This window comes from Cylas formicarius, unplaced genomic scaffold (assembly GCF_029955315.1).
Source record: "Cylas formicarius isolate icCylForm1 unplaced genomic scaffold, icCylForm1.1 PGA_scaffold_2__14_contigs__length_35257938, whole genome shotgun sequence".
Classification (NCBI taxonomy): Eukaryota; Metazoa; Arthropoda; class Insecta; order Coleoptera; family Brentidae; genus Cylas; species Cylas formicarius.
The window spans coordinates 14,541,714-14,554,774 of record NW_026844319.1 but is presented as its reverse complement, the minus strand read 5'-3'; the positions used below and the strand labels follow the sequence as shown (position 1 = coordinate 14,554,774).

General features: G+C 34.8%; 1 protein-coding gene across 1 annotated transcript in view; it reads left to right on the top strand.

Moving 5' to 3' along the window:
- Positions 1-10,263, top strand: part of LOC132698497 (ionotropic receptor 25a) — a 44,712-nt gene extending 34,449 nt beyond the window's left edge. The window contains exons 2-11 of the mRNA XM_060664606.1: positions 73-204; positions 263-466; positions 3,921-4,615; positions 6,888-7,082; positions 7,132-7,231; positions 8,318-8,495; positions 9,057-9,362; positions 9,415-9,732; positions 9,790-9,911; positions 9,963-10,263. Coding sequence (XP_060520589.1) covers positions 73-204; positions 263-466; positions 3,921-4,615; positions 6,888-7,082; positions 7,132-7,231; positions 8,318-8,495; positions 9,057-9,362; positions 9,415-9,732; positions 9,790-9,911; positions 9,963-10,255 — 2,543 coding nt within the window. The 3' untranslated portion in view covers positions 10,256-10,263. The remainder of the gene's footprint in view (positions 1-72; positions 205-262; positions 467-3,920; positions 4,616-6,887; positions 7,083-7,131; positions 7,232-8,317; positions 8,496-9,056; positions 9,363-9,414; positions 9,733-9,789; positions 9,912-9,962) is intronic.
- Positions 10,264-13,061: the final 2,798 nt, after the last annotated feature.

Below are 13,061 nucleotides of genomic sequence, written 5' to 3'. Positions count from 1 at the left end.
TTTCATATTATTCTTACATCTATATTAAGTTTTTATTCACATGATCTTGAAAGATAAATTCTTCACTTGCAGTCGTTCTAAAACAACACGGCCAGGAAGATGTAGTTAAAGTATTGGAAGAAACCTTAAACTACACGCTCAACGACTTGAGGGTGACCGTAAGCCATGCAGCCATGGAGGGTAACGACGAAGACTATCAAACCGGTAAAAAGTAATCTTAAACCAATACTTACACCAATAACTATCAGATGGGTACTTACAGTTTGCCAGAGCATTTCTGGGGGCGTGGCTCTCATCCTGGACCTGACTTGGACGGGCAACGACCCGGCGTTCCACCTCTCCAACAACATGAGTATACCCTACATCCAATCCGATGTCTCCATCGGACCGTTTCTAGAGCTTCTAGATGCGTATTTGGATGCTAGAAAAGCAACCGACGTTCTAGTCATATTCGACCATGATAGATGTAAAATTCATGCACCTTATGCTTTTATCCTAGATAATTATCATCGTTTAGGGTTTCTGTGATTTTGTTTTATCAATTCAGGAGCTTAGTTATTTTTTAGAAGTTTCAGCCCCGCAGACTCCATTACTTTTTATTTTAAATTTTTTCTTTAGGTGTGTCACATTTTGATTTTTATCCTTCCTTATTCTTAGCCTAACTAATATATCTTTATTGTTTATTTAATCTGCTAAATGTTATGAAATTTTATACTAGTTGTGTTGTGTGTTGTGTTTTTATTTAGAAAGCTGGTAAAAGGGAAAGAGATAGTATAGGAAAGGCAAGAATTTGTATTTATTATTTATGTTTATGTTTTCATTAGTATTGTTTTTAGTTTAATTATTATTTTTAAATTATCCCACAATTTCTGTTGTTTGAAAATATATTTTATTATTTTTATTGTAATATTGAATGCTAATCAAATTTATTAGATACTAACTTAACCTAGTCTAGTCCGTCAATGTCTGTTATCAGGTTGTATACAGGCCGAAAGATGCCGTTACGTCTGTTAATATGCCCGACATTGCTTGAACAAGAAACAAGAAATGTAGGGCATATGCTGTCAGTCTATGTTCGAAAGGTCTAACAGTGTTTTCCCCGTATATTTGATTGATTCTTTTTATTTAAAATTCCGACGATTTGTATATGTTTTTGAAGCTGTTGCTTTCCAAAGTTTCTTCTAGTTAAAGCACTTCCTCTTCACAATTAACTTATAGTAGTTGGGAAAGAAGTTTACCCTTTGTTATTACACGCTAATGTTCTTTTAGGTAATTTTCAATCAGTTTTAATAAAAATGAAGGTGCGTTGATGTCGTAGAAATTATACATTAATCCTTTTGGCCAAATTCTACTTTAAGCTTTTTCCAAATCAACTATTACAGTGCAGAGTTCGATGGCACAAATTACAGTTTTGTCGATTTTCTCTTTGAAAATCCAAATTTTTCCGCAATTACTGGATTCTTTGTGTCAACTTTGTGTGATCTTTCAATTAATTAAATATTCTAACAAGTTAAGTAGGCTTTATAATTTTTAGCCAGTTTTTTTCAAGTTTTGGAGAAATACTGAAATTTTAGACAAGCATTCATAATTCCCTTGTACAATCATACAAAAATCTACAACAAACTCTGTTTTAAGCAAATAATAAAAAAATCCAATTTTTATGGACTAAACTAACTAAAAATGTTAATGTGTGTAAATCTGGATCATGTTCTTCAAAAATCATTTACAAACCAATAGAAACCCAAATTCGAGGGAAATACAAATCAGTCCTAGTTTTCATGCTCACATGATCTAAAAGTAATGGATTAAAAGAAAATTATTAATATTTCCGGAGCAGATTTAGAGAAAGTTTTAGAATTTGAGCCTTCCTTCTCCCTGAGATCGACTCAACGGTCCACGTTCTCTTATATTTTAATGTATGTTTGAAAATGTATGAATACATGAATGTATGAAAATACTCTCAAAATACTGACAAGAAAATATCAATCTCATCGATTCTGTTTGAAGGCCTACTTTTCAATTTTTGAGAAATAAATAAGATGAGCATACATACAGTGTATTTTTGAAGTCCAAGCAATTTTAATCAAGTAAACCGTTTTCAGTAGCGGAACACAGCTTGTCCGATTTTATAAAAAAAAGTATAAATGTCAACCCAGATAATTATTTATTTATCGTTTTACTTTCCATTTGTAGTAACAAATCCTAATAACAGAAATTAAAGCAACAAATCCAAAATCCTGATGAGATAATTTGAGATAATTTCCATGCCATTTCTGAACTTCTACCAGGGCCAGTACGTATTCTCTTGGCAGTTTTCTAAGGTAAGTCAAAATCAGCAGAGACACTCCGGGCTGCGATAGCACATCCGGTGGTACAGACAGCTCTCATATATCCTTCGTTTTTGTTTGACATCAAAATGGTTCTCGCAGAGCTCTTTTGCACTCCTGACTGGTGGTCTTCGAGACTTGAGTTGAACTGACACTGAGATCCTAACGTCTTCATCAATTGATAGTTGTTGATCTGCGTTTTTGTTTTATATTGATGGACTAGGGCTCTTGTCTTTTGAGATGGATGATGCCATATGTCTAATTATCGGAAGCCAGTAATGCTGCGCATAGTGTGTTTCAGTTGAGTACCAAGTTTGTGGGCATGGTTGGTATTCATCCAGCATATTCACCAAGACGCATTTCAAATTCAGAAACCCAAAATTACTAAAGCACTAAAATTTCAAAGCATTTTCGGAATCAGTTTTGGCAATATTAATAGAATGCCGTTTTCATTTTCAGTCATTAGGGCCTGTGACTCCTTTAGGAGGCATTTCTCCATGTATTCCTGCATTCTATATATACTTATACTTGGTGATGCATTGCCGACCGGAACATAGGAAATCCCATGGAAATATTTAGGTACCCAAATATGGACTCCCAAGTACATTTTATCCCAAAGTTCTAATACAAAAGGGGCCGGTATGATTCCCTCATGTGCCGCACGAGTTTGAATAAATTATAATAAGCCAATCTTCAGTTTTTGAAATAAATATGATTGCAAAATTTAAAGAAAAATATAGTTTAGGTAATAAATCAAACGCCAGTAAAATAATTTTGACAATGACAACACGTTATTAAAGGCGTTTTTAAAGAAAATTAATTAATTAATTATTTAATGGTATTATGCAAGAAAATGTTCCCTTCGGCATCACCCGGGATAAGCATATATAGAACGGCAACAGATGTCGAGAAATGCCCCCTAAAAGAAGCCATAAAAGGAAATAGCAATTTATGAAGATATTAGGAACACAATGTCAGTTCAACTAGCCCGGAGTCTCTGCTGATTTTGACTTACCTTGGAAAACTCCCAACAGAATACGTCCTGGCCTTGGTAGAAGTGTAGAAATGGTATGGAAATAGGAACCTGCTCTAAACTACCTCATCAAGATTCTTGATTTGGTGCTTAAATTTCTCTTATAAGTTTTGTTTTAATATATGTTTAAAGCCGAACAATAAATAAATAAATACTTGGGTTGACATTTAGACTTATTTTTATAAAATCGGACAAGTTGTGTTTTGCAACTGAAAAAGGTTCACTTGATTAAAATTGCTCGAATGGGCCGTTTTCGAGAAAAATGGATTTCAAAAGTATACTGTATACATGCCCATCTTATTTATTCCTCAAAAACTGAAAAGTACACCTTACAACAGAATTCGATGAGATTAATATTTTGTTGTCAGTTTAACATTTATGTTTTTTTGTGTCCATTTGTTTTAATTTGGTTTTTTATTAACATGGAGTGTTTTTCAATTGCAATGGTAACACGCGATATAGAAAACTAGGATACACCCAGCATAATCATGAGTTTTTTTTTATTTTTATATAATAGCTTCTGAAAAAAGATATTAATACACTGCTGAATGTGTTTCTAGATATAGATCAAGCTTTGTATTACTGGCTGGACTCCACCCGGCTGAGAATGATCATATCAAACTTAGACAAGAAGGCTATACAGAGGATCAACAAGATCCGCCCCACGCCCAACAGCTTTGCTATAATCGCCGCTACGTCGAATGTTAGCAGCATTTTTAACCAGGCGTTGAAGCAGGACCTTTTAAAGCTCCCGGAGCGATGGAATCTGGTATTTACCGATTTTAGATACAAAAATTTCGATCGCGACGTTATCGGCGATCTGCCGATCACCGTCGTCACTCCGGACGAAGACTTTTGCTGCGACATGCTGCTCAGAGACGAATGCCAATGTCCGTCGGACTTTAACATGCAGTCCCAGTTTATTTACTGGCTGTCGGAACTCGTATCCAGAGTCGTAAAGACCATGCTAGACGACAATTTGCAGTTTCCCAAAGTGCTAAAGTGCAACAGTTCGAGGTTTCCGGAACAGACGAAGCAGCGGTTCGACGAAATTGTGGAAAATCTCATTAACGAAAGTAGTACCGTTATCAAGAGGAAGGGCAACAGTTTGACGATGAATGTTAAAGGGATTTTTGAAAAGAATGTTAACGGTACTCTCGAAATGTTGGCCACTTATCGAAATGGAGAATTTAACACTGTTAAGGGTGGGGCGCTCAACCCCATTAAGGCGTTTTACAGAATTGGAATTACACATGTGAGTACTTGAAAAACTCATCGTTCTATTGGAATCTTACTCCATACCGTAGAAATTAGAGTTAGCATTGGTAAGCAATTAAGGGAATCAGCAGAATTTATTATTCCATCGAATATGTATATTATGATCTGTTTGCTAGTGCGAGAAAGTTATACATAATTATTGTTACTGTAAAACCTAGTAGTGTTAGCCTTTTTACATAGGTGTAATATTGTACCTATGTCAAGGGTTCCGAGAGTGGCAGGTGGCAGTGTTTTAACGAATTCTAGTTTCTTTTCGGCAGTTGTTGACAGAGTCCGTGTTTAAAATTTGCTAGTGTTTCTGAATTTGTTGCTCAGAAACGGAAATACGAAAATTTGTATTCTCAATGTGTTCAAATCTGTTTGCCAATCAAAATCAACTTGTGAGTTGCGAACATAGTTGAAATGTGTTCGAATATGACTGCAGTTGAACAGTAAACAATATACCGACTTGTGTAAGAGAAAAAACGTACCCCATTAGTTCACCAATGAGCAGTACAGGAAGAAAAGAAACTGTAAGACATGAGAATGGGAAAACTGGCATCAGAAGAATATTATACTCGTCTTATCCCTTGCGACTTACTTTTTGTCAGGACTCCAACGAATATCATCTGGCCACTCGGAAAATGGTGACTACAATTTACAAGCGGAGTTGTATGGTAAATAGTAGATTTTTGAAATTTCATTTCACTATTTTCATAATATTCTTACTTCTAAATAATTATAATATTTATAATATCAATTATGTATCATCTCTTTACGATGCAACCTTTAAGTTGTCTACCCTGTTTACTAATCCCAGTTATTGCAAAATTAAAAATTATAACTGTCTCGCATTAAGAAACAGAGCATAGTACTGGTATTGTTATGATTAGTTAGGGTGGTATAGTCATTAGTGAAGGTACTAAGGGAATTACTTACCCAATTAACAGAATTATTACAGGTGTTAGAGTAAAAATGGAGGTTTCATATAGACCAAGTTTTGGATAACAAACTTTAACAGTTGATAGAACAACATTTTTTACGAAGAAAAGTCTATATAAATTATATATAAGTTCTGAGATATGCCTTTTGTTATCATAACTTTAATCACTTAAAAATGTTTCAACAAATATTTGCACTAAAACAGCCAAATTATGACCTCGAAAGGATTAAAATCATTTCACTTCTTCATAATTTGCGACTCAATCCATAAAAGTGCTCCCTATTCACAAAACAGAATATGATAAAAAAATAACTTTGATAAAAGAATTAATAATATGACATTAAACTAACAGACTCGTTAAAAAATTGTAAGTGCACTTTGGGCTATTTCTATCAACAGCTCATTATGCAGAACTTTTACCTATCGAAGCTGCCGACGCTTTCTGATTAAAAGTATTTAAAAAATGGTATGTGACACCTTAATGCAAACAAACTTTTAAAGCTTTTTAAATGTTCTAGTAAAAACACCCATCTGAAGGGTACAAAATGCATGTTATCGATTTATTTATGCATTAGGCAAATATCTCGCTATAAATGACTGATCTGAAAACCATTATTTTCGTAAAAGTAATAGATGGAAAAAAGTTTAAAAAGTTAATAACCAACCCAACAATGATGGTTTAAACATAACCCGAATCCTGAAGATGATCGCTAATAAGTTCGAAACGGTGCATCACAGATCCATACTCATCTATATCGTTGAATTTGTCTTTGAAAGGACTACAAAAATGCAATAAAATGTAGGGTGTTCTATTCATAAAAATGTAACTTTGTTATACCACTGTGTATATAAAAAAGTAACGATTAGGAAAATAAAAAAATAAAGGTCATTTTAATAGAAACAACTTTTGTATCTACTTTTTTTTGCAACCCCAGTAGGTTTCGAGATAAGGTATAGGGCCCCTCTTAAACTGACCACCCTGTACCTACTTACATATTCATTAAACACACTAACTAGGATTTCTAATATCCAATCTAGGAATACTCGTCTGTGACAACAGTCAATTCACATGGCTAAACATAAACCCGCTCTATTTCAGAGATGCCTTTCCTACTGTGTTATTTAAGCTTACAATTTATTGCCTCTAAACGAAGAAACTTTTCCATGAAGAGTTGTTTTTTTCGTTAAATATTTTTGGTAGTCATGTTTTATCAATAAAGACCGAAATAAACTTTTCATCATAAAAAATGGTTCTTATCGCCTGCAAGAGTTGGCTTCAAAAACTGCTTTGCTGTAACTATATAAGTGTATATTTGTAAATATATAGGCTTTGCCGTGGTCATATAAAGAACAAGACCCTCAAACCGGGGAAAGTTATTGGACGGGTTACTGTGTGGATTTCGCTAACAAACTATCGGAAGTGATGGGTTTCGATTTCGAATTCGTGGAACCCAAATCTGGAACATTCGGAGAAAAAGTTAACGGTTCCTGGGACGGCGTTGTAGGCGATCTTGCTAGAGGCGTAAGTTAGATTATTATCAACTGCTCGTTAACTACCGTGCCCTTTGTAGGACACTGATATCGCCATTACGGCCATTATAATGACGGCTGACAGGGAGGAAGTGATCGACTTCGTCGCGCCCTATTTTGAACAAACTGGAATAACGATAGGTACCTAATTTAATATTGAACTAAAGACTCCAGTTCACTGTTTAATATAAAAACAATTACATAACATCATGCCTTGAGGTTACTTATTAAAAAATTAAAGAAAACACATTATTACAAACTAGTATTAATAGAACAGCAGAATAGAATACACTGCAACTTCTTTAATCGAAACAGCTGGTTGTAACAATCTATTTAATATATAATATGTATGTATGTATATTGATTGACAAAATAGATTTATATTAAAAAAATTACGAAAAACACTTAAATAGCGCGCCGAGCGACGAAAAATTAGAAATCTTGTAGCATTTATTAAAAAAAAGTATAACTGTTTTAAATAAAAGTAACTTATACATTTTTTTGCTACCAAAATTAGAAAGGGCTGTCAGATTGTGACATCTAAAATATGGGGTTTCCTTAAAAAATTAAAATTGACCTTGAAGATGAGATTTAAGGTCAAGTTTTAACTAACCAAACATAACCAAAACCAAAACATAAAATGTCTATTTTTAAAGCTTCAAATGAGTAAGAGTATATTACACTTAATGAGTAGTTTTTATTTTATAACCAACTAATTTTTGTTTAAATGGCCATTGTATATTTTGGTGACTGTACAATGCACATAACCATGTACATAAATTTACTAATAATAATTAATGCAATTTTTTCTCGATTCTTATGAATGGTACTTACGATCGTCGCCCTTTCTTGCTTAGTTCCAAAGTCACATGTTTCCTTTCGACATTATTTTTGGTTTTATAATGAAAATTCTAATTCAGGAAACTGATGTTTGCCGGAACCCATTTAAAAAATATTTGCGTACCTGCTTAAGAGACGAATGGCAATAAATCTTTCCGATTAGGACATCGCTATTAGCGTCTGTTCTGATTAGAGAAGTTGAACTGTAGTGATTTACTTAGCAGTGGACTAGTACATATAATTTACTGTTACACTGTTATACTATTGCATTATTAAAAATAGAAAAATGCACATAAAACATTAAGTTAGCTATTCTCAAAACATCTTAAGAGCTCTTTACTTTTCGAACTCTTCATTAATTTCGGAAGGCACTTGTATTATTTGCAGTTATGAGAAAGCCCGTTAGGAAAACTTCACTATTCAAATTTATGACGGTACTGAAACTAGAAGTCTGGCTGAGTATCGTGGCCGCCCTGATTGTCACCGGCTTTATGATTTGGTTCTTGGACAAATACTCCCCGTACAGCGCAAGAAACAACAAGAAAGCTTACCCGTATCCATGCAGGTATATTGTATCTCAAACTATATCGTCTTGGCTTTTGACGGACCAGCACTCAAAAAGTAATTCCTACCTTCAAATCTATTGCTAAGTTTTCTATTGAACATTAATTACTTAAATTCATTATAAAATCAACAAGTAACTCAAGTAAATAGAACTTACGTACTTATTAAATTTTAATTTTCTTTAAACATTAGTCTTACTAGTACCCGTAGATCTCGGGACGCATCTCTTTGCGAATTTTCGTTGTTTTCTTCAAAATACTCTTATTATTTCTTATGAAACATTAATAAAGATCTAAACACTCTTCTGTATTCTGTAATATTTTTTGTATAGCACTTTTGACAAAATACCTTTGTAAATGGCTGTTATGCTTTATAATGATTCCATTTGATTTGAAGGAATCCCCTCTAAAATATCTCTTTCTATTTTTTGCATGCCCTGCATTTGGTGCCGTCGCGTGTTTTAGTACCTTCGGAAGATAATTTCGATAAAAGCCAATACGATGTACTTTGAGACAGACCATAATCGCCAAGCACTAACCGAACGTAAACACGTCGACCGCAGGGAATTCACCCTCAAAGAAAGTTTTTGGTTCGCGTTGACCTCCTTCACGCCACAGGGAGGCGGCGAAGCGCCCAAAGCCTTATCCGGGAGAACATTGGTGGCCGCATATTGGCTGTTCGTGGTTTTAATGCTGGCTACATTCACCGCCAATCTGGCCGCATTTCTGACCGTGGAAAGAATGCAGGCGCCAGTGCAATCTCTGGAACAACTGGCTAGACAATCTAGGATTAATTACACTGTCGTCAAGAATTCAGAAACGCACAAGTACTTCATAAATATGAAGTACGCGGAGGACACCCTTTACAGGTACCCGAGTGTGAATTGTTTTTGCGGTCGAAGAAATAGGCGAGAGTTTCAGAATGTGGAAAGAACTGACGTTGAACGCCTCCACTGACGATACGAGGTACAGGGTGTGGGATTACCCAATCAGGGAACAATACGGCCATATTCTATTGGCGATTAACGATTCAAATCCGGTTCCCGTAGCATCGGAAGGGTTCCGACTCGTAGACGAGCATCTGGATGCAGATTTCGCTTTCATACACGACTCCAGTGAGATCAAATATGAGATAAGTCGAAACTGTAACTTCACCGAGGTGGGAGAAGTTTTTGCCGAGAAGCCATACGCCGTGGCTATCCAACAGGGCAGCCATTTACAAGACGATCTTAGCAAAGTGTACGGTTACGGAGACTTCAAAATTAAAGCGGCTAGTTGATTGACGTTCTGTTGTAGCATACTGGATTTGCAAAAGGATAGGTTTTTCGAGAACTTGCAGTCCAAGTACTGGAACCACTCGTCGAAAGGCAACTGCCCGAGTACTGACGACAACGAAGGAATAACTTTAGAGAGTTTAGGTATAATTGATCAATTCTTAACGAGTGTTGCGGTAGACTGTGTTATTCAAGGTGGAGTTTTCATCGCGACCCTTTTCGGATTGGCGCTGGCCATGATAACGTTGGCAGGAGAAGTTTTGTATTACAAGCGTAAAGGGCAGCGCGAGGAAAGCAAGAAAAAATTGCAAGTTGCCAAAGTGCCCAAATTCGATGGACTAATTTTGCCGCCTAAATACACAGTTGCAGCTAATAAAGTGTCCAAAATGGGTCCAGCAGGAGCGAAGCATGCTGATATCGAGGGCATTAAAATTGCACACATTTCTTTATATCCCAAAGCTAGAAATAGAATCACCCAAGTAAGTTAAGAAATTTTCAAAAAAATATCCACAGGCTACTGTAATACTATTTACAAATCGTCTGGATTCCTCCTGAGTCGGTTGTTGATGACTCGAAGCTGCTGATGTTTCGCCAATTACCCAGTTGGCTGGTTCTAGCTGATAATTTCCATTACATTCGATCTAAACAATAATCTGATTAGTTTCGATGTAGCCCATTCTTTAATAAAGTTCCTCTCAACACAATATCAGATATATTAAAATCCAAGAATCTGAAATCAAATTTTCTCAACTTAATTGAAAAAATGCTTCTCTGATCTATGAATAAATATCAGGAATTAGGATTCTCCAGAGTTAAAACACCAAACATCTGCTCTTTTAGATAATTTCCACATTAGAGATATTAGACGTAACATTCCAAAGAAAACGAATCTGAAAGCAGCCCAACACTTGCAACAGTGATCTTTCCTCACATTCAAAACATTTAAACATTTAAAGATATTTCACCAAGGAAATAATCATCATCTTCAGTCATTCGAGACAATGTAAATGTCCCTTGTTTGGCTCTACCTCCCTCAAACAGTATAGAAACAGCTATTGAGTAGAATACAAACCAGTTCCAGTTAAGCTCTCAAGAAGTCAGTCGCTTCATCAATAACTAACACAGGAGCATTCCATCAGATTTTTAAATAGTAAATCAAGCATATTTTTGTGGTTACATTTTGTTGTTACGTCCAGCACCCTATAGTGCGGATTCAACCATCAAAGTTTAATTTTTAATTTTAATAAAAAGCATGTGGTTTTAAAATGTAGGGGTGGTACAATTAATTAAAATTGTCAAATAATTATAAGGTACAAAAATGAGAAATAATAATAGCAATGCTTTTATTTTTACCAAGCCGGTATACATTATATTAATTAATAACAATATGATTTCACGAAGCTGTGGACTGCCTAGCCTAGAGGGTCGTTTTCCCGGTTCAATTGTCTACCTACCTTATAGTTCTTCAAATCGCATTGCCCTATTTGTTGTTGTTTTTTAATAATTGTCTTATTTTTCTGCTACACTCCAGAAAAGCATAATGGCACTTTCACGAAATCCGTGGAAGGATTTTTAATTCACCCTGTGCTATTGAACCATTCTGCCGCACTATCACAAACGAATCAATTTTATGTGAGCACCCGCAACGCAACGCATAAAAACGATAATTCTCCGTTAATTTCATTAAATTTCAATTTCGAAATCATATTTTCCATATATCCTGATTTCCTGATATCCCATAAAATATGTTGATAATAATGCACATTCTCTGGATAATATATCGCCATCATAGCATGCCAATCTTTTACATGTATGGTATAAACCAAAACAAGATTGTTTCGCTTGGTCTATACGTAAATAATCGAATTGAAAACTGCAAGAAATAGTAGATATTGTAGTACAAATATTAACAAAAGTTTGAAATAAAAAAAATTGCTATAATATATATCTAAAATATAAATTATAACCTCTTACGACCGTAAACCAAGTTTCAAAGTTCTGTTAGTTGGTTCTTCAAAATTCAACACTCAATATCTGTCACCAGTTATCCTTGCTAATAGAAATTAATATTTCTTTTTATATTAAGTCCTGGAAATAACCAGCACTACTTACTTATTAACTACATCTCTTTATTGATATGTAAAACTTATTACACTTACAAAAAAAAAACTTTTTTTTCATTACGCGCATCTCTACTTACTCATAACATCAGTCATTGGTCTTGTCCACCCATAGTTTATAACAATACTTAACACAGATTACATAAATTCCGTTTTCCGATTTTAGCATTTCCTTTAACACTGTATCACTAAAATTCCCTGAGACCTAAATAATAATAATTAATAATGTCTTAACCTCATGAAAGGTACAGACGTCAATAGCTGTGTTAGTAAATCAGCTTGTTTTTCCGCAGATGAATATCTATAAATGAAGTCTGTCTCCATTACTAATATGTTCACAGACAAATGAAATTTAAGATCTATGTGTTTAACTCTACGATTACTTGCGGGATTTTTAAAGATTGACAAACAACCTGGATTATCTTTGAAGAAAGTTCTATATTTAAAACCTAATTCAATGTCTAATGGTAATTTCTTTAGCCAAAGACCCTAACAAACTGCAGAACACAAAGCTACTAACTCCGCTTCAGTTGTGGAAAACTATGTGTTTGTTTTATTTAAGGAAAGAAAAATCGACTCGCAATGGGGGTTTATCTATTCTCGGAATTATCATTTTAACGACGGACTTGAGGGTTTTGGTCTAATGAATCGCGCACTTTTTACAACATGCGAAAACGGCAAATACAAAAATTGGTGACCCTGATTATCGTCTAGGCAACCTTTAATTCCAAATTGGCCCATACGTTACGATAATTGAATTACGAGCTACTATTTAATTCCAACCGATCGCTTTCTAGGTCGTATATCGCGCACCCCGTATGATAGATAAAAACGGTAAATGCAAAAATTTTAGCTTTCGACGCAGCTTAAATTTACACAGTTTGCCACGGTTTGTCACTTACGTCCAATAATTTACTCAAAAAAATTGGAACTTTTAGTCTTTGCTCATAAATTGGACATCCTGTAAATTTTTGACTAAACTATATTTTTGGGTTATTGATTCGAATCGTGCGCATATTCTGGTTTAAGAATTTTTTGGATAGGACAGACAATTGTTGAGTAAATTGAGTTTTTTCCGGGCCTCGAACAAAAATTGTCAGAAACGTTTTTGAAATACTTCAGAACTTCTGATCTCTGATTTCCATCAGGTTCCATCTGACGACGGAACTTTAAA